General features: G+C 41.0%; 1 protein-coding gene across 3 annotated transcripts in view; it reads right to left on the bottom strand.

Annotated features, from left to right (window-relative positions):
- The window catches only part of MBOAT1 (membrane bound O-acyltransferase domain containing 1), a 56,909-nt gene that overhangs the window by 18,523 nt on the left and 12,834 nt on the right, over positions 1-25,552 (bottom strand). Inside the window, exons 2-6 of one of the 3 annotated variants that reach the window (XM_040548104.1) lie at positions 22,795-22,908; positions 16,806-16,951; positions 16,190-16,267; positions 12,378-12,473; positions 2,570-2,625 (exon numbers count right to left, since the gene is read on the bottom strand). In XM_040548104.1, coding sequence (XP_040404038.1) covers positions 2,570-2,625; positions 12,378-12,473; positions 16,190-16,239 — 202 coding nt within the window. In that variant the 5' untranslated portion in view covers positions 16,240-16,267; positions 16,806-16,951; positions 22,795-22,908. The remainder of the gene's footprint in view (positions 1-2,569; positions 2,626-12,377; positions 12,474-16,189; positions 16,268-16,805; positions 16,952-22,794; positions 22,909-25,552) is intronic. The other 2 variants (XM_040548102.1, XM_040548103.1) reach the window with 2 other exon arrangements.

Genomic DNA, 25,552 nt, shown 5'->3' with positions numbered 1-25,552 from the left:
AAATATCTTAAAACCTTCACTCTGAAGCCTTAGCTGTGCTTACTGTGAGAAATCCCACTGGTTTCAGCAAAACTCACCACAGGATGAGTCACATCACTTGATGCTGAGCATGCATATATATACATCTTCACAAGATCAGGGGCTTGGCATCACTTAACATTACTGTTCTTGATGCACTGGCCATAATTACCAAGGCACATCCACATGGCCCATTTTCTGAAAAGACTGCTTATAAGCTGCTCATATGCATTCTCTCTTCACTGTTTCAGTTCCTAAACACTGGGAAGGGCATGAGCTCCAGGGAAACTATTAAGCACTTAGTTACTTAAAGGGCTGGTTATTTTGTTTGTCTGTTTCCATTTAAGGCAGCTGCATTAAATTTTTACAAATGGAGATTTGTCACCCATGCTTGAACTGCAAGCTGCCTCCATTTGAACAACTGCTCCATGTATGGACATTCACAATGTAATGAGCCTTTTCCACTATAATTAATCTGTAGGATTTCTGTTTTAAGACACACCTGCCGCTGCTGCTATCTCTTCCCTTCTGACTGTTCGTTTACCTTCAGTATTCTAGGGGTACATGTAGGCTGCACACCACTGTGGCACACAGTGATACCAGAGCTAGCTGGCTTGAATAATAAGGGCAGAGAAGCCCCAGAGATTTTGTTGTGAAGGTTAACAAGGTCAATTAGCCCATGCAGAGCTTCAAGCTGCACTTGCTTATAGCCAGCTAGAAGTAACAGACTGTATTGGGTGTATGTGACAAGGGTTTGGTAGCAGGGAAGCTGTAGGGCAGAGCCCAGCAGCTGCCCCTTGTCAGATCAGAGCCAGCTCTAGCCAGCTCCAGAAGGGACCTGTTGCTGGCCAGAGCTGAGCCAGGGAGCAACGCTGGTTGGGACTCTGTGAGAACATATTTAAGAAAGGGAAAAAAATGGCTGGGCAACAAGCAACTGGGAGATGTAGGAGTGAGAAGCAGCCCTGCAGCCCCCAAGGTCAGTGCAGCAGGAGAGCAAGAGGTGCTCCAGGCATGCAGCAGCAGTTCCCCTGTGGCCTGTGCAGGGAGAGGCCCCTGGTGGAGCAGGCTGTCCCCCTGCAGCCCATGGGTCCCACATGGAGCAGATCTCCACGCTGCAGCCCGTGGAGGAGCCCCCGGTGGAGCAGGTGGATCTGGCCTGGAGGAGGCTGCGGCCCATGGAGAGCCCCCGCAGGAGCAGGCCCCGGGCCGGAGCTGCAGCCCATGGAGAGGAGTCCACGCAGGAGCAGGGGTCTGGGGGCAGCTGTCGCCCACCCGTGGGGGACCCGTGCTGGAGCAGTTTGCTCCTGGGGGATGGACCCCATGGTATGGAGCCATATGGGAGCAGTTCTTGAAGAGCTGCTGCCTGTGGGCAGCCACCGCAGGCTCAGTGCAGGAAGGATGGTATCCTGGGGGAGGGACCCCACAGGGAGCAGGGGCAGAGAGTGACCACGAAGGAGCAGCAGATGACAAAGCATCAGGAACTGACCGCAGCCTCCATACCACTGCACTGCTCTGGGGCAGGAGGTAGAAGAGGGTGCATGGGAGGGAAAGTATTCTTAGTTTGCTTTTAGTTCTCACTGCTTTAGTCTGTTAGTAATAAGCAATAAATATTAACCTCTCTATGCTGAGTGTGTTTTGCCTGGGATGGTAATTGTTGAGTGATCTCTGTGCCCTTGTCCTCGAGCCCTTTCCATTGTATTTTCTCCCCTTTTTTCTTTGAGGAGGGGGAGTGAGAGAGCAGTTGTGGTGGAGTTGAGCTGCCCATCAGTGTGAAACAAACACACAGACCCATTCGTGTAAACTTGGCTTGAAAACAATGCCAAACCCTGCAGTTTGTATGAGGCCATCACCTACATCCTCGATCACAGCAATTCTAGATCAGGTGACTTATTTAGTCACCCACAGCTTATAATTCACTGGGCATTGGAAGTTCACAATGCACCATCAGCAGACAAGCAATAACAGTACTGATGACAACTGGCATTTCTAGTCTTTGCACTGTACTAGACACAAGCATTTTACTAGAAAATAACAACACTCTTTGTCACAGCACAATGCAAGAATGAAGACAACATTATTTTGTCTGCAACTGTGCTTTTCCCAGCACTGGGAAAATGCTATTGAATTCCACCTTTCACAATTTATGCAGCATCATATAACTGAATATAACCATGATAGCACAGATTTGTTACATTAACGTTAATGGCTGAACCTATGTATCAAATACAACTCTTGATTTTTGAGAGTCAAGAACCGATTCAGAAAGCTTAATAGAGTTGCACTTTAACGTCTAAACAGTGAATACAGGTACTAGATAAAATCCCAACTGGGCACCAAGGAAGCAGAGCTCCCAGAGGGGAGAACAGTTATTTTCACTACTGCAAGGGCAGTTTGACCCTAGAAAACTGATCAAAACTTGGAATTTCTTGTTTTTTCCTCTTCACTTGGAGCAACTCACTGTACTACACTCATCCTCTGTATAAATCAACCACAAAATGCTCTGGAATAAAAATGCTGTCTTCAGGACATGCGAAAAAATTCTCTTCCTTACCGTCATGTAGTTGGCATGCAAGTGTTGTGATCTTCTGTGTAATTATCATCAGTGGACTGTAACAAAGACAGAAACAACAGTTACACATCTTGTAATACAAATTATTCTCAACTTTCTTTCTGAATGTCTTTATCCCTTTAAAAGGCGTAACTGTGTTAGCAACAAGTGGAAAATATCCAATTAAAACTGAAGGAGGAACTCAGGCATAAGACAATTGCCTGGGTTCAAAACAACCTCACAGTTACTTGCGCTGGAATTTTTAATTGTTAAGTACACACAAAGCCTTATTTTATTTCTCACCACTCTGCATCACTGCAAATTGTAATTCAGAAGAAATCACACTGCTAAGGAATAGAGGCTTCTGTAGTCCACTGTGCTCCATTCCATGCAAAGATCTGTAGGATGCAACACTAGAATAGAATAGAGCAATGCCGCTGTAATGTAACTGCCTTTCCTTGCTGTTACTCTCCTGTCAGCTGTCTCCTCAGGGCCCTAAACAAATGTTGACTCTGCAAATACACTTGCGTATTTCCACATGTGAATAGTCCTGTTGATAAAGTGCAAATACCAGAACAGCTGTCAGCACAGCACAGTTTCCCCCCACTTTTTGGCTGTGTGACTGCTGTGTGGACAGCCTGCCCATGATGTACCATCCAACTGGGAGTGTTTGGCACATGGGATCTGGAGTTTCCCAAAAACTAGCTAGCTCTATCTGGGCTTACAGGCTACAGCACCAGCAGCTTTGGGGACAAACACACAGTGAGGAACAGCTATTATATGCTGTTGTGTTGCTTATATTTCCAGTATCTGGCTTTACAGAGCTTCTTAGCTCTGTAGGTAAATGTGAGCCACCACAGCTGAGAAATAGAAAAAAAGGCAGCAGGAGCCAGTGCCCAGGAGAGACCAGCTAGGAGCATTCAGAGGTACCTAAGTAGAAAGAAGGGGGAAACTGTGGGGAAAACTAATCAGTCCTTCACAGGGAAAGCCTCCACGGCTAATTGCTGTCCATATAGAGCTTTTGGAGGCCTAAACACCAAACCCGGCACTGAGCACCTGTAATTTGGAAGAGCCCATGCCAGGAAAAGTGAGTGACAAGTACCTGCTGACCTTGCCTCTCCCCATCCCTCTGCAGCTGTAGACACCAGCACAGGGTGCCCAGAGATGCTGCTGTCTACAGCCCTGAAGTTGTAAAGGGTGATAAGGATATATATTTACTTTAAAAGCGTAATTTATGATGATTACATGTAAAACCAGTTCCACAGAGGAGATTTGTTTTCTCTGAGGATTAATACAACGGATTGTTTCTCAGTTTGGTCCTAAATTATCAGCCTAAGTCATATAGAGGTTTCGGCTTTGAACACTAATGATGTCTTCAACACTGAAGTTAGAACAGGAGTTTGTGTGCCTGCTATTTATAGACTTTCACTGCTATGGGGAATTTTTTAAAGAGAGGTAGATGATCACTCCAAATTGTATAGCTAATTATTTTAAACACCATAATGTATTTTCTGGGATCCAATGAAGGAAAAAAAGTTGAAGGCTTTTTCTTAGTTCAACTACTGGATTTTCCACATCAATTTCTCAAGGTAAGGAAAAAAAAAAGTTACGTTCAATGATATCTCTATCTAAAATATTAATGTTCTGCAGAGGTTTTCAAGAGATTTTAAATCATTCTTCTCTAAACTGACCCACTCGCTATAATCAAATGTAAACCCAATAGCTAAGATAAACTGCTTGCAATCTGGTTATCCTGCTGCGATAAATCAAATTGATTTTCAAGGTAATTAATATGCTGAGCATGGTAAACAAGAATACTGGAAGAAAACATTTTTTATTCAGAAATGGTCTCTTTTTTAATATTAAATATGGCTAATCTGTTTCAAGAGTCCACATGTAATTCCATGTGGGTAACTTGCATTTTCTGCCCAAAGACACAGAACATGCAAAATCAGTCAATTTCTTAATCAGAAACTATTTTTATGGTTTCAATAGTCTCCACTTGAAATGTTGGTAAAAACACTTGCACATAAAATCCAGAACAAGCTTTGGTATACAAAGATCTGGAATACAACTGTAACACAAGGGTATGTGCAGCATCTCTCATTGGGTCACCTAGATCACTGATTACAGCTAAAGAATGGCCAAATCCAATAATGACTTTTCTTCATCTTTCAGACAGCTCCAATAACGTGAAATAGTCATTCTAATTTTTATTCCAATTAATCCTTCCATTTTATGAAAAGTTTCTTATAAGCTGTTTTCAGCATTACCTTACACATCCTGTTTCTCAAGGTAGGTTTTCCCATTCAGACAGTCTATAGCTTTGCTTTCAAAGATACAGAAATCCTACTCCTTTAAGCCTATAAAAAGCTGATTTTTTTTTAATCCTTAGGAGAGACAGAGTCTTTCAGTGAACCACCAGTTCTAATGCAATAAACAGCTTTTTATTTTGTCAGTGCTTGACCCTTTAGCTTTATGGGTGAACACTAACACTTGTTTAAAATTACTTCAATTCGTAGCGTGTGTCTTACCGCAAGCACTTTATGCTAACATCGAAGTGGATAACTTTAAACCTCAGGCTCAGAGCCAAAACTGTATGCCTTTAAGTGCCTAAATTTAGACACTTGTCTTAGCAGATTGGGCCCCCCACCGTACAACATCTAAACACAGAGAAGAGAGAGGTCGTTTTTATCTATATTAGGAATTCATAGTCTAATTCATAGCACATTGTATCCCGGCAGAACAGACGAGTCTTACGTGCACTTTTATCAGAAAGGACATACGGTCTGCTTCCCACAAGCCCGAACGCCAGAGAAGACACATCATCATATGTGACACCACTGACCCACGGGTAGGAGGGTAACCCACAAAATGCATCTGAAGCATCTTTAGTTCTCTTTCCTGCCACCTTCGTATTACAGATCTACCTATCTATTCTATACCCTGCTTGGGAAGGTGGAAACCTGCTGTATGGGAGCAATGGATGACACCCACTAAATCTTTCACAAGGTCAGCATCAGATATCATCAAATGTTTCGCACAACAGGTGAGCAAGGTTTCAGGTGAACAGGGACCATCTTTCCTCCCCCCCTCACCTGTCTACCATTCCCCCATCAACTTGATGTCACTGGTAGCCCAAGCCTTGGCTGCAGGAGAGGTCACAGCACAACAAGGCAATAGCAGCATTGGAGCTCTCCCTTCTCCTGGCACCCTCTTGGGGTGTGGGGCCACCGCTTCTGCACACCCACACCCTGTTCTATTCCTCCCAGCAGACTCATGCATCTTTTGTCACACACACACACACACACAGAGCAAGTCTAAACTTGCTTTTGTTTCTTCAAAATAAAAGAAAAAATACACCCTGCTATATATTTACACAGTAATGTATGGCAGTACAAGTCTTGAATCAATATTAAAAATCAGACAAGAAAAATTTATTCTAGGGAAAAAAAAAAAGTAACATCATTTCCTAAATATGCACATGAACTTTGATTATTAAAATTTGGCTATACCAGCATAATGAATTGTCATTTCTGTTCAGCCTTTATGGTAACCTCTAATTTTAAATAGTAATAAAGTACTGAATAAGTTAATATGTAAAATACAGAATCATAGAACCACAAAATCACAGAATGGGCAGTGTTGGAAGGGACCTCTGAAGACCGTCTGGTCCAACATCCCTGCTGAGCAGGATCACCTAGAGCACATTGCGCAGGATGGCTGGGTTCCAGGCAGGTTTTGAATATCTCCAGAGAAGGAGACTCCACAACCTCTCTGGTCAACCTGTTCCAGTGCTCTGTCACCCTCACAGTAAAGAAGTGCCCCCTCATATTCAGCCGGAACCTCCTGTGCTTCAGTTTGTGCTCGTTGCCTCGTCCTGTTGCTGGGCACAACTGAAAAGAGACTGGCTCCATCCTCTCAACACCTTCCCCTCAGATATTTATACACATTGACGAGGTCTCCCCTCAGTCTTCTCTTTTCCAGGCTAAACAGGCCCAGCTCACTCAGCCTGTCCTCGTATGAGAGGTGCTCCAGCCCTCTCATCCTCTTAGTAGCCCTAATATTATATCACATATAGTCAAGTGTTTCTAACACGATAATATTTTAAACCTTAGACTCAACTGGAAAAAAAGTTAGAAGTGCTACAGATAAGAAAGGGAGTTTGCAGAACTACAAAACTTCGAATAATCTTTTCTTTCTCCCAAATTCTGAGAGAGATGGGCAGATTATTGAGAGTGGGACAAACTATTAGATTGAATTAAAAAAGAAAATCTAGACTTGTGTTTACAGATGAAGCACAAAGATGTACTCCCAGGACAGAACATCTCATAGAATCACAAAACGGTTTGAGTTGGAAGGGACCTTCGAGACCATTTAGTTACAACCCCCCTTCCATGACAAGTTGTAGCTGCATTGTGCCACCTACACACAAAACATATTGGACAACTTTTAATTATTTTTTTTAAACTGTCCCAAGCATTTAATATGAAATAGTAAAGACAATTTACTTCATGAAATAAGTTTTAGTGAATTTCTTTAAATAAATTATTAGCATGAAAACATTTATTAATATGAAATAATTTATTTCAATAAGTAAAAAATGCCTGGTTCCACCTAAATTAAAATGCATTGAAAAATAACAAAATAAAACAAAGATGCAACAGTTTGTTACAGAGAATGCTGAATAAAGACAGAAGGTTTTGCTCCCCTGAGTAAACCTTCCAAACAGAAACATGCCAGTTAATGTCATTTTCAAACATGACTTGTCCCATCAAAATTTGCCCAGCAGCACAGGCCAGGGGAACTCAGGATGTCTGCATAAGTTCATGGCCTGCTGCGGGGATCCTCCCCATATCACAGACAGGCTTCTGCACCAAGCAACCTTCAGTGCTTATGAGAGAAGACGTTTACCAAGCAGACTCTGCTTGACCTTAGGTAATCCCATGGAGAAGTCTGGCACACACTAGCTAGAAATAGTTTCCACTGACCTGATTTCACTAAGAGAGTAGGTGGAGTCAAAGGGCTCATTGCAGGAAAAAAAGAAAAAAAAAAAAAAAAAAAAAAAAACAGCAAACATTTATTTCAGGTTTGTCTCTTTAACCTGGAAACAAGTATGAGGAGTTCACATAGACACACTCCGCTATGACATTAACTGTGCTGGCAAGGTGATCACTAAGCCAGGGACACCACAACAGCTTCACTGGCAACAGGCTCAGACTTCCCCTTTCAACACAAAAATGAAGAACTGCTGAAGCGCACACAGAGGAAGAACATTTCACTGAACATGCTTATGCCTCCAAAGCAATTTCCAATTTGCTTCTTGTCGTTTTTTGGCAAAAGATCCCAAACAGTATCTTACACCTTCATGACAGAAACATTTCACTTGATATAGCATTTACTTCTAGAGAAGCATCCCAGGGCACAGTAGATATGTGGAGCTTTCTGGTATCGACTGACTGCTTGAATCTTGGCTACTTGGTAGTTCCCATGTTGCAGCTCCTTCAGGGCTTCTGTGCAACCATGGTAAGCGATCTCAGTGCAGTGTCAAGGACACAAAGGCCTGGCAGAATAGGCAAGCAGTGAGCAGGCATGGAAAACAGAACAGCTGCCCTTTACAGGGCAGTTTTAACAGCAGAAACCAGCCCCAAGCTTGCGCTGCTCGCCCTGCACCTGCTCTGCTAATACTGCCTCTAGAGACTTGCTGTGCACCAGAGCCATCCAGAGCTTCTGGAACGAACACTGCAAACAACACACTGCACTTTATATATTTTAAGGAGAAGAAAGTAAAAATAACCAACTAAACTCACAGGACCAGATAGTATTTCTGCACTGTGGTTCAACACAGCATTAGGGGAACAGAGTAGCTCTATGTCTGTTTCCATCAGCAAATGTATTTCCTTTTATAAAAGCTGGCTGTTGTACCTTTGTTCTTTTCTTTTGTGGTTGACACTAAGCCACTGAGGGGAAAAAACAGTAGCAAAGCATTAACCTTCACAAGAATTCACTTGCCTGAAGTGACACTCATTACTGAAGTATCTGGTTATAGGGCTTTTCTGGAGAGCTCTTTCAATGACCATCCTTTTCAAAATGGTTTGCTAACAATGCTGTTGTTCGGCATGTCAAATATCGCTAACAGGTTAAGATATCCACTAGTTCTTGGGAGCGATGTCCACAATAACACCAACCTAAGAGGTTTCTGTAGGAAGGAAAACCGCTTGCATCTCCGTGGTGATCCAGGCTCTGGTGTCCCCAAGACTGTCAGAAGACTGAAACCAATGCCAGTGTATATGGTGATTTTCACAAACTGAGCTTTTTTCTGTAAGGAATGGCACCAAGAAGCTCACATATGCATGGCTGACCATTTCCTGACAGAAGGAGCTGCAATATTATAAAATTTTGCTCAGGCACTACATGAATTCGGAGAGGAAAAACCTTTATGGTCTTAATCAAGCAAAGGATTAAAGCAGACACAAAACTTCACATGGATGAGGAGTTCCCCTGAATTCTGTCCAGATGATCATATGCATATGGTATTTGCTCATGTAGCTTGCTAGACTGAAGCCATATCTATTACTAGTTCTCAAAAATCACATCCAAAATCCCTTGATTTTATTTTAAACTTATTTCTCCCTACAGCCACAATGTTACTATACGCAAGTCTAAGCCTGAGGCAAAGAACAAAAATGTATGTTAGTATTACCATTTTTATAACATTGTATACAAACCAGGCAACTTACCAGCATAATCCTCTTAGCATAAAGAAGAAATAAGAAAAAGAGAGAAGGAGTTAGGATTTAGTTTTCCTCGGTACAATGTATAAATGCCATGCAAACCAAGCAAAATAAAATATGCATGTTTCTCTCAAAGACTGATATGAGTTAAGGGGGAAGCACAGCATTCATGTATCTTACAATTAGTGCTGAAAAAAAGAAATCCGGTTTTCTTTGAGAAAGATGTCAGGAGAAATTTCCTAAGTTGTGTCACCACATTTTTGCAAATTAAGATAAATGAAAGAACTTTGATTAAATTTAACTATGTATTTAAATATAATCAAAATTAAAGTATAGCAAGCTGGATTTTGTCTTCAATAAAACCTGTCACGTAGTTTATAAAAGAGGACTTTTCCCCTAAGTCCTATGCAATACATGAAAACTCTTAATTTAAGAAGTTGCTGTGAGCAGCTTGAGCATCTTTTTGATTGTGGGAGTCAGTGAACAGACCTACCCTTTGCAGGACTTAGAAGAATTAACTAGTCACCAGTAGAGAACAAGTTCTCTTACTCCTTAAACTTGAAGTGATGAGTCACAGCTTGATCTTTTGTTTTCCTTTACTTAAGGCATGACTCAAAAGTTACCTTGTTCTCTGTCCATCTCTACTCATGTTTTACAAGCTGTGCTCTCAGAAAGGAAAGGGGAAGACCAAACAAATAGCACAACCATCTATTACTAAGGGACCAAAAAAATACGTTTTGAAACACACATAGAAAGGGTTATGCATGCAAACTGTTAAGTGCACAAAGCAGGTCACAAGAGCAAACGAGGTATACCAACTTGCAGCACTGACATTGAGAAACATCCACTTAACATCTGGCTTGTCACCTCAAGGAACCAACATTAGAAAGCTGATGACACCAGAACAGGTTACGTGCCTATCTGATGTGGATTAAAACTTCCTCCTTGTAATCAGGTATCACCAGAGACTTAAGGGATACTGAGAGCTCAAATACAAATTAGCAGATGTCAGGCTTTTTGTTCACTCTTAACAATTCCCCTAAATCCAGGGGTGTGCTTTTTGATTGTTTCCCCCACTGTGTTCAAACAAAAGGCTGGGAGGCTGAAGGGAGATTGGCATCGCTACATGGATTCTGTTTTAGTAGTTTCTCAAGTTCTGACAGAGATTTTTAAGGAGATCATTCTAGCCAGAAGCCTGTTTGAATGCTTCCCAATTGTTGCACACAATATATGTGGAACCATCAAACATGGGAGAATGGGGAAGAAGAGGTTCAGATCCTGCTTATATATGGCAAAACTGTGGTCAAGGAGAGTATTTTCTCTTTTTCAGTCATAACATCTCTTTAGGTATGTGCACAAAGCTTCAGAGGGCATGTATTGTTCACAGCTCAGGAAAACAGGTTGGAAGAGATTTATGAGGATGACCTCAGTTTGAGCACTTTAGATGGCAAGTTTTTATTAATACCACTACAATATTTTCATTTATTCTTAATTTTTAAAATGTGTCATGAAGATGTAGTTGCCATCTGTATTATAGTTTCTAGTTGTTTCCTATTTGACAGTTTTATGTTTGATTCAAGTTTAAGAATTGGTTTGTATCTTAAGGATCAGGATACAAAATAATAATAAAAGTTTGGGTATTATTCTTTCACTACTATTATCCGCAAGCTCATCATTAGATGAGTAGCTCCCTTCTCACCATGAGGGAAGAAAATGCTATCTAGTTTATAAAACCAACTACCATTCCTCTTCTTCCATCCCCAGTCTCAGCTGGATCCTTACTAAATGTCTTCAGAAAGAGACAGCTAACATGCCTCACAGTGCATTTCTGAACACGCTATTCAGAAAAGCATGCTCTCTCACATTGCTTTCTCTGTCTCATACACACACAGAGCTATAACATTCCAGTCCCATTTATAGGCTTCTTGGTATGCCACGCTCATTCAGGACATGCTTTTGTGTATTATGAGAACCACAGAAAAATTAGAGAACTAAATTTCTCTAAATGTGTGAGTTCTGTTTCCTACCCCATCCTCTAAAAAAAAAGTTCAAGAGTACCAAAATGACATTTTTTTTTCCAGAAATTTAATTAAATGGTTAAACCCACCACCACCTCACACAGAGACACATGCACACACAGTAGAGTAGTTTCCTACTCTATGCCTGTAAGACGACAGAAACTTGGAAGTCATCTGTAACTTACTGTGACAGTTTACAGAGATTTTTCATGGTATGTTAATAATTACTCTGTATTCAGACATTCAATTAAACAAGTGGAATATGGATTAGCACACTTTTTAATTCATGCAAAAAATATGCCTTTCTCTCATAAAAATATACAATATTAGCTGTCTATATTTTTGCAAAGCATCCTCTACGGCTTCAGTGAAATCAAACAGAGAGCCAACAGTTCATATAAACACCACCGTTCCACAGAAATGCATGGCATATTGAGAAGCTGTGCTGTTTAACAGCAGCCACAACCTGCTCCAAGGACAGAATCCATACCACGGGCACAAAGATGGACAGCTGATCTCTCCTCTGCTTACCCAGCTCCTCCAGCCAGTCACCCCCCAAGCCTCTCCTGCCAGCAGCTGGATCCCCTGGGGTGGGAAACACCTTCCCAGCACCACCCCTGGCCTCCTTCCCAGATGTAGATAAATGGGAACAGGGTAAAGGACAGCTCCGAGCCGATGGCCACGCCCAGGAAAGTGGGAGAAGGGAAGCCCACCCCAGCCCATGCCACCTCTCAGGGCTGAGCACCAGGGACCCAGAGCACCAGCCTTGCTGGCTCACCCCTCCAGCACCTGCGAGAGACTGTGCAGAGCTGTCCTCGCAGGCTGCTCGAGGGGGAACCACCACCTACTAACCAGGTAGCACCTAGCAGGGAAACAGCAGAAGCAATGAGTCACTAAAAAAAACAGTGTTTGTTCCCTCTTTCTTTAAAAAGGTCTTAGAGAAAGCTTAAGGCAAACAGAATTGAGGGCGCTCCCCAGATAACATCAATACTATTCTTAAAATGTACTAAATTCAACTAATATTAATTGATGCAGGACCCAGCCTGCAGACTCACTCACCCGGAAAAATCTGTAGTGAGAATACCATAGTGAAATATGTATATTCGGCTTATGTGGCACAACGTGAGGTATCCCATAGCTACGACAAAGGAGTACCTAAAAACATAACATACAGAACACATAGTTACCAACACAAGTACCAACAAGAAAAGGAATCACTCAGACTGGGTTTGGGCTTGTTTAGGAGTGTGGCTTGATTTTTGCAAATTATGTTGTTTACAAGTCCGAATCTACGTTTCAAGATCTCACAAAGAGGATTTGGAAGAGGATTTCTACGGATTTCAACCCAGCTGAAAAATTACGGAGATGTCTCCTCACACTGTGGGTAGAAAAAAAAAAAAGGAAAAGAAAATATAGGATCACTTCAAGTTGGGCATCCCAATTTCAGAGCTCCCCCTCTAGCATGCTATTTTGAAATTTGTCTCACTCATGTATTTGATGTATTGAAACCAGATGATGTTGCACGTGTGTTGAAGTTATCCATTGCCTTTTTTATCTGTATATGCCCTTTATTTACACATACAACTCTTACTGACCTACCAAAAACTAAATTATTTCAAGTTTAAAATATTTTCTCTCTAATCATTCTGTATAAAGGCAGTTAATGACGCATAGCCTAATCTTTTCAGTTCTGAATGCCAAATTATGCCACCTTCCAGAAGAAGCATTCCTTAGGTGGAGCTTGACAAATTCACTCTCCATTTTCCAAGATGACCCCAACATTGTTAGGCAGGTGAGCAGCGTGACACTTTCTACCCTACAACTTGCACAGTCTGAGGTCTGGAAGCGTTGCAGCATCCCAGTGGGCCAGATGCAGCACTTCCCACAACTAACTTCTCCCTGTGTTTACCCAAGCAAGAAAGAGGACACCGGGAAAGTGAGAAGCAGGTGGACATTTGGAAACAAGACTGACAAATGAAGCAAACCAGACAGCGCAATGGTGAGCTGGGACACCAGAATGAAAGGCTTATGTCCCATGGACTTGAGATGGGCCAGGACCAGGCCTGCTGGTGTTCCCTACATCAGGAGAGACTAGCCAAAGAAGAAGATACAAAGACCTACAGAGGAAAGAGACTGCCCACCCTGCACACGCAGCAGAGCCGAGCCACAGGCAGGATCCTCCCCCACCAGACACAGAATAGGATGGGGCAGAGCAGCGAACTAAAGATGAAATCAAACAAGAACCACAGTCAGCAGATGACTGAAAATGAGCCAGGCCTTTCTCAAATTATGGCTGGCTTTAAAAGAAATGAGTTGTTTTTTTTCTCCCTGGGGACTAATAAACTGTAGTGCGAGTGACAGTGATGTGTTTGAAGCCAAGGATCATAAGACAACCTGCAGTGCACGTGGCCACGGCAAACAGCAAGATGAAAGGCAGGCTGAGGGGACATGACAGCTTCTTCAGGCGATTCAGAGCAGAATCTATCTTACTTTATCTCAGTCAGACATCCAGTCCAGTGAGGTCCTCAGGCTCCCTCTCATCAACTGAGAATGGCAAGTCACCCAGCCGAGATATGTAACCATGATAGATGGGATGAAGTGTCTAAACTAAGCCTCAGTGCTTAAGTGTAAAGCACCTAGATTGAAATGGGGGTGAGCAGAGAGAGGCATATAGAGTTGCTGCTGCGGCTGGGAGCATTTCCGATGCTAGATTAATTTGTCAATTTATAAGTCTTGAAAGCTGGCAGCCTCATGAGAGAGCATGCTAGCTGAAAATAACCAGGGAAAGGTGCATGCAGGTTAAACTATGTTGTTGCTTTATTTTCTTTGTTCACTCCCACTTGTATTTGGGGGGGGTGGGGAGGGGGTGAGAACAACTCTTGGACTCCCACTACAAAGGTCCCAGTGTTCTCAGGGGCCTTCTGCATGCACAGGTCCAGCTGTTACACTTGATTTTTTAGAGTTTCTCAAGCAGCTTGAATACAGTTATTTTGTTAAAATTAATTATGTGTATGTACTTCAAGTATAGTGGAATACAGTAGAAAAGACCTAACCCAATCTTCCCAGCCCTCCTAAGGTTTTTCAGCATGTTGAATTGCTATTTCACGTTGACTCAAGTACACACATGACTATCTCGCTGTAGTAGGTGACATTATGCAAACTGGCTTCGTTTCTGTTCCAATGCACAGGTGTTTTTTCCATTGTGACTAAGTGGCTAAACAGTAAGAGTGAGGGGGGTTTCCTGATGAAACCATGCCTATTTCCCTACCACCACTCCAACTTGTCTAAGAAGATGTAAGCATTGGATGACTCCCTCTGTAGTCTTGGTTCCTACAGTTCATCTCTCTCACAGTTATGAGTTACTCCTGCATTTCTTCAAGGGATGGGCAGGGATAATGACTGGAAAACAAATAATACACATCTTTAGCAACTTTTCCTTCTGGCCTCTGGATGGCATTTCTGTCACAAACATTGTCCAATTACTTTTAAAAAATGTATTAATTATCTCTGGACTTCTGGGCTTTGCCATCATACTCTGTGATGGGCTGGGAAAAAAATAAAAAATAAATAAATAAACCTTCTTCATTAACATTATTGTGCTGGTGCAAAATGCTAGTGACTGCTGTAACACAGGCCTGTTGTTTATCATTCACACTTCTAAGCACTCCTCAACAAATCATAAATTATGGTTCCCGTTTGGATATTGGAGAGGGGTTGCCTCAACAAGTGGTAAAGAAGAAGGGGAGATCTGAGCATTAGATCCTCAGACAGCCATGACCCTGAAGACAAGTGAAGAAAGTGTTTCAGATCCCCAGTTCAGACTGATGTGAATTCAGCATGCTGAATTCATCAGCAGCTGCAGAAAGAGCCACACTGAGAGAGAAACCACCTGTAACACACCCAAACCAAACCACAGGATGAACCACGTACTCTGAGGGATGCCAACACAAAAGTAAAGTAGTGGGAAGAACTGCCAGCTCATCCCTCTAGCCTGCTATAAAGTAGCAGTTTTACAAATAAAATTTCCCAGTTATGCAAATTGATGGGAAGCAAATAACTCTGCCTACACAATTTTAAAAAATCCTGCTTCCTACAAGAGTATGGCACCCACATGAGAAGGCTAAATGACTGAGCAGAGGAGTTCCTTCACAGGAATTTCCCCTTATTCAGTGAAAGAAGCACACGTAACTTCCACATAGTTTTCATTTTCATTAGAGTGCTTTCCGTCTTTCAGCTGGCACTCACTTGATAAAGCCCTTTATGTGGCTTAGGTGTCTTCCTCTAAGACATCTCTATAGGGAAAGGAAAGATCCCATGGTCGAGAACTTCTCATGATGCTGCTGTAAGCTTCTGCTTCAAAGTAATAAAGCATGTGGAACTTTCTACTTTTTCAAGCTCCAAGCCCAGCACCTAATACAAGACTTATTTCACAGATCACTAAGTTAAGCTGCCACAGTGACCTTAACTGAACTACCTAACTCAAGAATAAGTGGAAAATACTTAAAGGCCAAGCAGCGAGGGGGAAAACCCATTAAAAATGATTATTTAAAGCAATCCTCAAGGACGCAATACCAAGGAGAAAATGACTTCATCATGTTCAAGAAACCACGGGATTGGGCATAAAATGCTAAGCCTGCAAAAGACTACTTTTGGGACCAGCAATTTCATAGGGAAATGCAATATATCAAGGCAAAAACCACAAAATGGAATTACAGCTGCTTCTGTAACTGAAAGGACAAAGCCCCTACAAGTAACTGGGAAAGAAAATAAGGAAAGAAGATAAAGTGGTACTGGAAAAAAAACACATGCTTCTCAATGAAAGGAAAGAAGCCCAGAGGAGCAGCTCCAGTCTTGTGGCCACATATGCTCACCTGTGGATGTTGGGAATACTCGCCGTATTCATAATCCCATAGTTCATCATCACCAGGACAAAAAGATGAATGGAATACCTTGAAGACAACAAAGTAAATATTTAAGTGATTTCTATGTGACTTGCAGGGGCTGGCAGTTCTGAGTGAGGGAATATTTTCTCATGTGAATGACATAAATGTGTGTTGATCCAGTAAACATGGATTATCACAATGGCATTTTTATAGCCTGAATATCCAATAAAAATTAACACTTATTGACAAGATGTCAGCGTGTTTGATTCAGAGAAAAAGCTGCCTAGCTCAAAGTGTACTTTCAAACTGGATGCATCTTTTCCAAACAAGCTATCTTCACAGCATACTACTATGGCTTTAACTGCCAGAACAAATACATCACAGATTAAATACCTCACTCACAAATGTTTTCATGGCTCATTTTAATCTGAGGGCTTGGGGTGGTTATGCTGGTAGGAATCCCCCCCTCTTTTTTTTTTTTTTAATTTTAAAGGATCATGAAATAGAAAGTGCCTTAAGACAAAAAAAAAATATCCAGAAAAGCTGATATGGAGTTTAAAAATATTCTTGCCCAAGCCTTGTCTACTTGGCGATTAATACTCACCACCCAAAGCAGAAGACAGCAAAGTATATTCCAAAGAGGGTGGCAAATGCATGGCGAACAGCAGAGCTGGCGTGACTGGGACCCAAGTAAATACGAAACCAAAAGGCAGCCAAAAGGGCAAACAGTTGACAGGCTACAAAATTGATCTGTAAGAGAAGAGCAAAACAAAGAAAAATATTTTAATTCTTGGAGGTGGAGGAGGAGAAGTCTCTCCATTCTCAGAACAATAAAGAGCAGAGGTAGGAAAGGGGAAAAAAAGTGAGAGAAACTGATTTTTTCTTTGTTTCTCTGAACTCTCACTTGTGAGCCCAAGTGGTGACTCGCCACCCCTCTCTGCCCTCCTGGTGCAAGGCAGAGGCCAGGAAGCAGACTAGGACTTTGAATTATTATATGATTCAATCAGGTATACGTGGAGGACAATCAGTCCCTGGCTGGAGGCTGCTATCAGGCACCAGGACAAGCAAAAGCTGCAATGTCCTCAGAGCAAAACTGACACCAAGCTGCCTTTCTCCAGTCAGCTTCTCTTTGACAGCCTCAGCAGAAATCACAGGAGCCAGAGAAACAACAGAACTCAGGAGCCATCTCTAACAGAGCAGTAGAGCACTAGGGTACCACATCCATAAGACCAGCCTGGGCCCTAGACAGATGGAGTTAAATTAATTTATTCATCCGCAGTCCTTTGTTATTATTTTTAATTCACTCTGAGCTCTCCAGCAGCATGTCATCCTAGAACACGCAAAGCTAAATAGTCTACAACATATTAGCAGTCACTTGGATTAGAGGATTATCTGAAACTATCAATGCAGGACAGGATAATATATCACACTTGGACATGCTGGCTGTCCAGAGGTTGTTGGCTTCAACCATTCTTGTCAAAAAACATTTACAATGTGTTTAATGGGATGGTAGAGACCCATATTGCTTTTATTCTGGTGGACTACATCCAACATGGTGCTGTTCAATCAAACACTTTTATTAAAGCCTAGTTGGCTATATTACTGCCTACATCACTGAAATCAAGGAACTGCAGCAATGCAATACAATAATGCAATTATGTAAATACTTGGATTCACTTAATCTTAGTTCTTTGGAGCAGGAACATCTACAAATATTATCTACTTATTTACTGTTCCTGTAAATTACCAGCATTTGCAAACAGAAGATATTACAGAACTATACCTAAAAGCAAGGAGTTGGGCATGTCTTATCATGACAGTACTTTATGCTTTCTTTGAATATAACAGTTCTTACTTTTTAAATCTTACACGGAAAATAAAGGAACACAATGGCACCGGTCTCACAAAACCAAAATGCTGCAGCATAAATTACAAACACTCATCTGGCCTGTTGCAATACAGTTACACCCAAAACACTACATCCACATCCTCCCTCTCTCCCTTCCACAGCATAAAGGCTGAAGAGAGCGCATCCCCTACAGGGCTGCTCTGACTGCATGCTTTCTACACAAGCTTTCACAACCAACGGATGCACGGAAATGACTATTCAGTGAACCTTAAGGCCACCTCAACCTGTTCTCACTTGCAGTCTTATTTGTACATCCAGGGAAGCTCAATTTTGTGGTATGCAGAGCCCCTCTCATTCAGTGTACAGAAAGAAGGAAAGAGCAAACAGTCCAAGAGACCTGATGTGACCAGTTTAAAAGACAATATCCCCTTCTGTGCAGCATTATTCATGGATGCTTTACACCACTAAAGAATGTCAAAGTAAGCAATCTTTTTTTTTTTTTTTATTTTACTTTCATCTAGTCATTGTATGTTCAGTCCAAGATGTTAATGATGGGACATCAGAGGTTCATACACACAGCAAAATTAAAGTGCAAGATCCCATGACAGACACACTCATAACAGCATTTATATGGCTAAGACAGGTAACCATAGCAGCACCAGAAAGCAAGCAGCAGCGACTTCATCACAAGCTAACACACAGTATATAACAGCACAGCAGCCTTGTGTACATACCCTGTCGCTAGCCCATACCATTGCTTCTTCAGAGCATGCATTAACTGTGCTACTGGGATTAAAGGTAGCAGGGGTACACCAGCCATGTCCTTATTACATCTACACTTTGTTGCACAGATTCACCAAGACAATTTCTTCCTTATGCTGCTTTTGCAGAAGTTGGGGTAAATACTTGTACCAGGATAAAAGCAAAAGTATGCCCCTTATGCTTTGTTTTGGTTTTTAAACTATAGTCTTGGATTCTCTCCCACAAAATAACTATCATCCACAGTTTGGTTTGTAGCACCTTCACCTTGTACAGCATGCAACAGGATGCCTAACATAAGGATGCCAGCTCCAGCTCTTCAAACATCTGTGGTAGAAGCACAGAATCAAACTCAGGGTGTGCTGGTAGGTTATAATGCTTCTGGAGAAAACAACATGAACGCTGTGCACAAGATATGTGTTTATAGTAACACATACACATTACAAACAACATGATTGGTTATAAAGGATTCATCAACAGAGGGAACAAAACACTGATGAATAAGAAATCCAGGTAAATATAACAATTACTGATAAAACCTTTCTGTCATCCATCAGCTATCTGGTACTTGTTGAGGGAAAAAAAAAAAAAAGAATAAACTTGAGTATTGAGGAATATTTCTTGTACCTTTCCCACTGGACACTTGCACTTAGAATTCAAACATGGCATCTGATTTCTGTGGGGTTCAGCCTGAAGATCAAATTTAGCTGAACAGAGTTCCCTGAAAGGTCTAGAACACAATTTACTGCAAGATTGACTTTTAAAGATGCTGAGTAACTGCAGGATACTTCTACTGATCAGTCCCTAATGAGTGTACTTGAGCCAAGCTGAAAGCACAGATAAACCAAACCAAAACTTTTCTTAACTCCAGCCTGTCACAAGGGGAGGGGGGGTGTGGGGGGGTGTTGTTTGTTTCTTGGATTTGGGGAATGTAAAACAAATGTGAAAGTACCAGCAAAACTGGGGAACTCCATTCCAAGTGCTGTGAAAATTCAATCTGCCTGGAAGGCAGAATTCCTTATTTAAAACTGAGCACTAACTCTGCCACCAGACCTGGCCTACTACTCTACAGAATAACAGAGTGATGTGATAGCTTTTCATATGACTGCCACCTCTATTTAATTATTTATACCTAACACTTTTAAACACATGCACTCACACACAAACACTGCCAATTCATTTGACAGTGACTTTAGTGCATTCCATTTAACATGCATCTTATTCTTCACTATATAGGTATTTAAGGTGGTTAAGTGAACATATCCCTGAGAGTTTAAGAAATGTTGTACTGGATCACAGGCAAAGTAAGAGTCACACTTTCCTCTCCTTCCTAAAGGGGAAAGAGTCCATATTACTCCTTTTTGGTTATTTCCACTGTTGCTAAAAACAATTTGTTAACTGTAAATTGAGGGCTTCTGAACTTGGATGGATGGTGTCCACATAAAAATAACACGGAAACAGAAAAGAAATTATATGGGAATTATCCCTGCAATTATCTCCCATTGTGACCCATCATTATAAGTCATTTAACCCTTGTTTTTGGCTAGTCACATATATTCTGTGTTGTCATTAATTTTTTTTTCCACATCAACTTTTCTAGCAAAAAAGAAACACCTTTATTTTTTTACACAGTCATTTTCTTCCATGGTCCAGCAAGTAAGATGTAACAAAATCAGGAATCAGAGCCCATGATACGTTGCCAAAACAAGATACTATCTTCATTTTCCATGATTAAACTTTGGAGGATGTAAAGCCTGTCTCATCACAGTATCCTGCACTGACATCTGGAAGACTTGCATCCAAGTCACAGCCAGCTGAAGGCAGCCTTACAATGCAGAAACAAGATATCTGTAATTTTGAAGAGAGAGAAAATCTGGAACAGATCCAGCCCAACTGAATTGATGGTTATTGTCGTCCGGTTAAGGAATTCTTTAATATCTAATAGTCTTGATTTAAAAAATTCAGATGGCTCCAGAGCATGTAAACACCAGGTATGAACAAGGAAGAAAAATAAATCTTTGTTCCATCCTTTTATCCATTCAAATTCTCTAATAGCAATAACACAAAATGATGTTCAGTCTGCAAATCTGAATTTTACACAAAGCTAGCACTCTGATCAAAACAACAGAATAAGCATGGATGATGCTGATATAAGAATAACTAAACATAATGGTTTCAAAATCCCCATACAGTTCTTCACACCAAAATCAAATCCCTTGAAGGACATAAAAGGTTTGTTCAAAATTCAAACATTTGGAGCTTCTCCCATTTTTAATAGGGTAAAACCAACTTGGCAAATATTGGATTGGTACTGTAGAAAGGGGAAACACTAACTCCTTCAGTCACCTTCTCAGTTGTCTCTATCAACATGCAGGGTGTACTACATGGGGAAGTCACCTCCAACTTCCTAACCTTTCTCAGAAAGAAATGAAATAAAACAGAAAATTCTTGTCTTATCTTTTACTGGGTCTCATTAACCATCTGCAGTGGGACACTTTTATGGGCCAGTTGGCAAGTCACAACATCAAAGTTCCAAATACCTGGCATTAGATACCTGTCTCTAAAAATGTCAGCATCTGGAAGAAATGATCCCCCTGCCAGCAACATTGAATGGAAACAAAGATCACCTTTTGTTCTGGAGGAAAACTGGCTTTGGGGAATAGCAAGTTGCCACACTTCACTTCCAGAAAAAGACATGTAAATATGTAGTTTGGTGTACTGGAAAATGTGGAAAAAAAACCCACACCCCTAACAATGAAAACCAGAAATCTTACAAGGATAAAATGGAAAGTGCTTTTCTTCAGTTGAAGTTCTTGGGATGGAAAACAGAAAACATGGCAGGAGGCAAAACTTGGCTTTGCACCCTTTCACCAAATCATGACAAATAGTCTTGGCTACTGCTCACCACAGATCAGGGTGGGCTACTAATCATCCACTTTGGGAAGCTTCATTCCACCCATCCCACAATCCTTGCATCTGCAAATCTCCCTATTTAACAAAGTGGTAATAGACATTTGAGGATTGCTAGATCATACTTCAGGAAGAGACAATAAGCTTAAACAAGTAGTCTTATTTTAATGCTTTTAACATTTTCCTTATAGTTAAGTATCAGGAAGAAACATCCTACATTCTGTTCTGACCACAAAAATACTTTGCTTTTCCTTTACTACTTTCTTCCTCCGTTATACCAGCAGAAAATCTGATCTCACTTTCCAGAAATCTAGGAGGATGTAACAAATTGACCACAGAGTTCCCTCCAAACTCCAAATGGCAATTAAGTTCATTACTCAAAACGGACAGTCCTCTGTATGCAAAAATCTTATTAATGTGATTAATTTGAGTTACTTCTCATTCACTGTGAAAATCAATACAATAAGTCACCCTGCTAACTTGTCACTTGTTTGATGACACGGTGCAGATGCATCCCCTGCAACATACAGCCCTTGGGCAAAAGCAGGCTTGATGCACGTTCATATATGCTCACAGACAGAGGTGCAAGTGAGTTCTGCACAGACAGGCTGCCAAAATATTCCCAGCTGTCATTCAGGTCCATGCCAGCTTCATCAGGCAACAGATGACGCAGACTGTCCTCAGATTATAGATTGCACAGAAGGTACCTCTACTCTTATCCCAGGCCTTGAGCTTACCAGCAAACTGAAGAACAAGGCTTTAAGTCTACCATTCACCAGCAAAACTAGAGAATAAGGCTTTAAATCCATTGCACAAAGAAAGCGTGCAATCGGTTTAAAATGACATCATAGCACGGTCAAGATACTAAGCATTTGCTGCTGTCTACTAGTGAGGTACTGAGCAATAGTATAGGAGGCTGCTACAAGGTTTTTTATCTTGTAAATTAGCATCTTTTCTCTACTCATTAACCAACTTAACAGAACACCAAACAGCTGTTTTCAGTACCTGGAAAAGCATAAGAAAGCATATTAATAGAAACTACTGACAGCAATAGCAACTTCTTCTCAAGTCATACCACTCACTGTCTGTGGAGTCCAATAGTGCTTGGGTAGTATTTTGAACAGGGAATGCTGTAATAAAACATTCCTCTTCACTGGAGATCAGCCCCATCTTCCAGGAAGGTATCACACTTGCAAAGAAAAAGTGAGCATTATAGAAATGCAATAACTTGGTTTTCCCCTTTTAAAAAATTATTTTTCACATATAACCAAGGACACCTGGCAAACAACATGTTTAAGTTCATTTTGTTGGAGACGTTTCTACTTTGATGTTGAAAAATAGACCTGCTGTTCTGACAGCATTTTGTAACATCCAAACTGTGATATTTGAAATGGGTGTGTCAAGATCTTCTCAAAGATATCTGATACTTCGTGATTTTTTTTCAAAATATTTTGATCTTCCAGACTATTTTTATGAACCCTAAGGACAAATATTCTCTGCAGAGATCACTTAACTCTGCAGGGAAGTGACAAACACCCCAAAAAGAAGGGCAGTATCACAGAAATCATGTCAGGTTTCTCATTTCTCTGAATTTGTGTTGTAGGAGCCCTGTGGAAGATTTTGAAGGAGCAGAAGCAAAGCAAACAGTAATCTGAGAAATACCTCTCCTGAGGGAGGGAAGAGTACATGCATGATTCATTTCAGATTATCGGCCTCTTCAGCAGTAGCACTAAATTCTTATAGCCCTGGCTTTTTTGATGCTGTTGTATGCTGAATATGGAGTTGGTAAAGTAGAATATGCCAAATTGACTGCATTTTGGCCTGTTGTGCTGTTTTCATGGATGAATTCTGCTGTTTCCCTACTTGCACAGTCAAATATCCTTCCATGATTTAGACTATAAACTTGAAACAGATGTTCTTTCTGGATTACCTCTACGAAGCCACCAGCAGAATAATCACTAGCAGGACACACAAATAGAGCTACAGAACAGATTAAATCCTGAGACATCAGAAATTTAAAAAGAAAAACATTTAAGTAAAAAGTCTGGTAAGTCAAACCTACATCACAGTGCTGAGTTATACATTCATACATACGGTTTTGATGGCTGATACATTTAACACGTGGACCAGATCCAAACGCAGCTTTAGCTTGCTGTCAACAACTCTTGCACTGAACTGTATTGACTCTGTATGTTGAACAGATGTTTAAGTAGTGATCATTTATGTGCAGTGATGTTCTGCCACTACCTGCAAGTCAGTAATTACTGTTCTCTCAGTAACTAATGCCAAAACATAGTGTGATGAAATTCCTTCGTACCTGAGATAGCCAGCACTAAATTCTACTTATAATAGAAGCAGCAGTAAAATCAAGCAAGCTGGAACTTTTAGTCATTCAGGATTAAAAATAAAATAAAAAAAATAAAATAAAAACAACTCAGAACACCTTTAGGCTGTTAGGAGAGCTGCTTCATTTCTTCAGGCTACTCAGCAGTGAGGCAACACTGTAATTACAGCACCTTTTACCCAAAAAGTGTACTTTAAACAGAACAATTTGACACACCTCTGTGCAGCTACTGCATTGCATGATATATTATGGCAGATGTCTAAAAGCAAAACTACAGCCAGCAGGTCAAAGTATGGAGGATATTTTAATCAGAAAATAAAAAAAGAAAGAAGAGTTAAATGTAGTTATCCAAACAATAATTTTAACAGCAAAAAAAAACTAGGACCACCAGCCTTGTTTTTTTTTTTTTTTACAAAAGCTTCCAGAGGAAGTAGTAAGTCACTGGGACCTTATACTTCCCATAGGGAAAATGGCATCTTCTATTTTCTACCTTCCTTGCTTAAGCACCAGATTCATACTAAAGCAGAGGGAACAGATCTGCCTTGGCATCACATTGTTCCATCACTCCAGCTCTTCTCAGAGGATCCACTCAGAAGACCCAATTTAAGCATACTTGAAGTTAGGAGAGAGAAGTGAAAATGAACGGAAACAAGGAAAAGAACAACTCCAGAAGAGTAAAACACAACAAAGCAGAGACGTTGGTGCCTGCGAAGCTTCTTCTGAAAGTCCCCGAAGCACTGGGAATCACCCATGGTAGAGACACCACAGCACTGCTTCCCTCCTTTCTCTGCCAGTTGCAGGGTTCAGGCATCTAATTTGAGTTTTTGTATTCTATAGTAAACAACTTCAAAGCAACAGTGCTAAGAGTATCATCAATACAGATCTGCATTTTTTCCCAGATTCAGAGGTTTCATTGTTAAAATCTTGGAACACAGCACAGCAAGTCAAGTACCTTGTTGCCTTGTCTGTGTAATAGACACAATTTATTCAATACAGAGGAGGAAGACGATACATATGCATATATGTATACCCAGCCATCCTGCTGGCATGTCTGTCTGTGGCTTCAATGTAAATTATATTCCCCAACTACCAATGGAAGTTGCATGAATGTAGGAATGGCACAACACTTAGAGCAATGTTTCTCAAGTCCCAGTTCAGAAGCATGCTTAACTTTCAAGCCAGATGAAAACCTAGTGCCCATACATGTCCACCAGTTTAAAAACAAAGCAGAAGGCTTCAAGTGCAATCCTGCACTAGAATGGGAACTGGCAAATCTAAAATGGTTTGCCCCATTATCGTTGTTGCAATGTCTGTGCAATTCTATTTTCAGTTCCTTTTCTATAGAAAAATATGTCACACCATAAAAGTGCACACCAACAAACTGAGCAATTTTATTCGCAATGATATCCCAGTGAGTGAATGCAATGAAAGAAACAAATATCCGCAAGGGAAAAAAAGTGCCGACTTCATGAGTTATTCTACACCAAAA

This window comes from Cygnus olor, chromosome 2, assembly GCF_009769625.2.
Source record: "Cygnus olor isolate bCygOlo1 chromosome 2, bCygOlo1.pri.v2, whole genome shotgun sequence".
Lineage (NCBI taxonomy): Eukaryota > Metazoa > Chordata > Aves > Anseriformes > Anatidae > Cygnus > Cygnus olor.
This window is presented reverse-complemented; position numbering and strand designations above follow the sequence as displayed.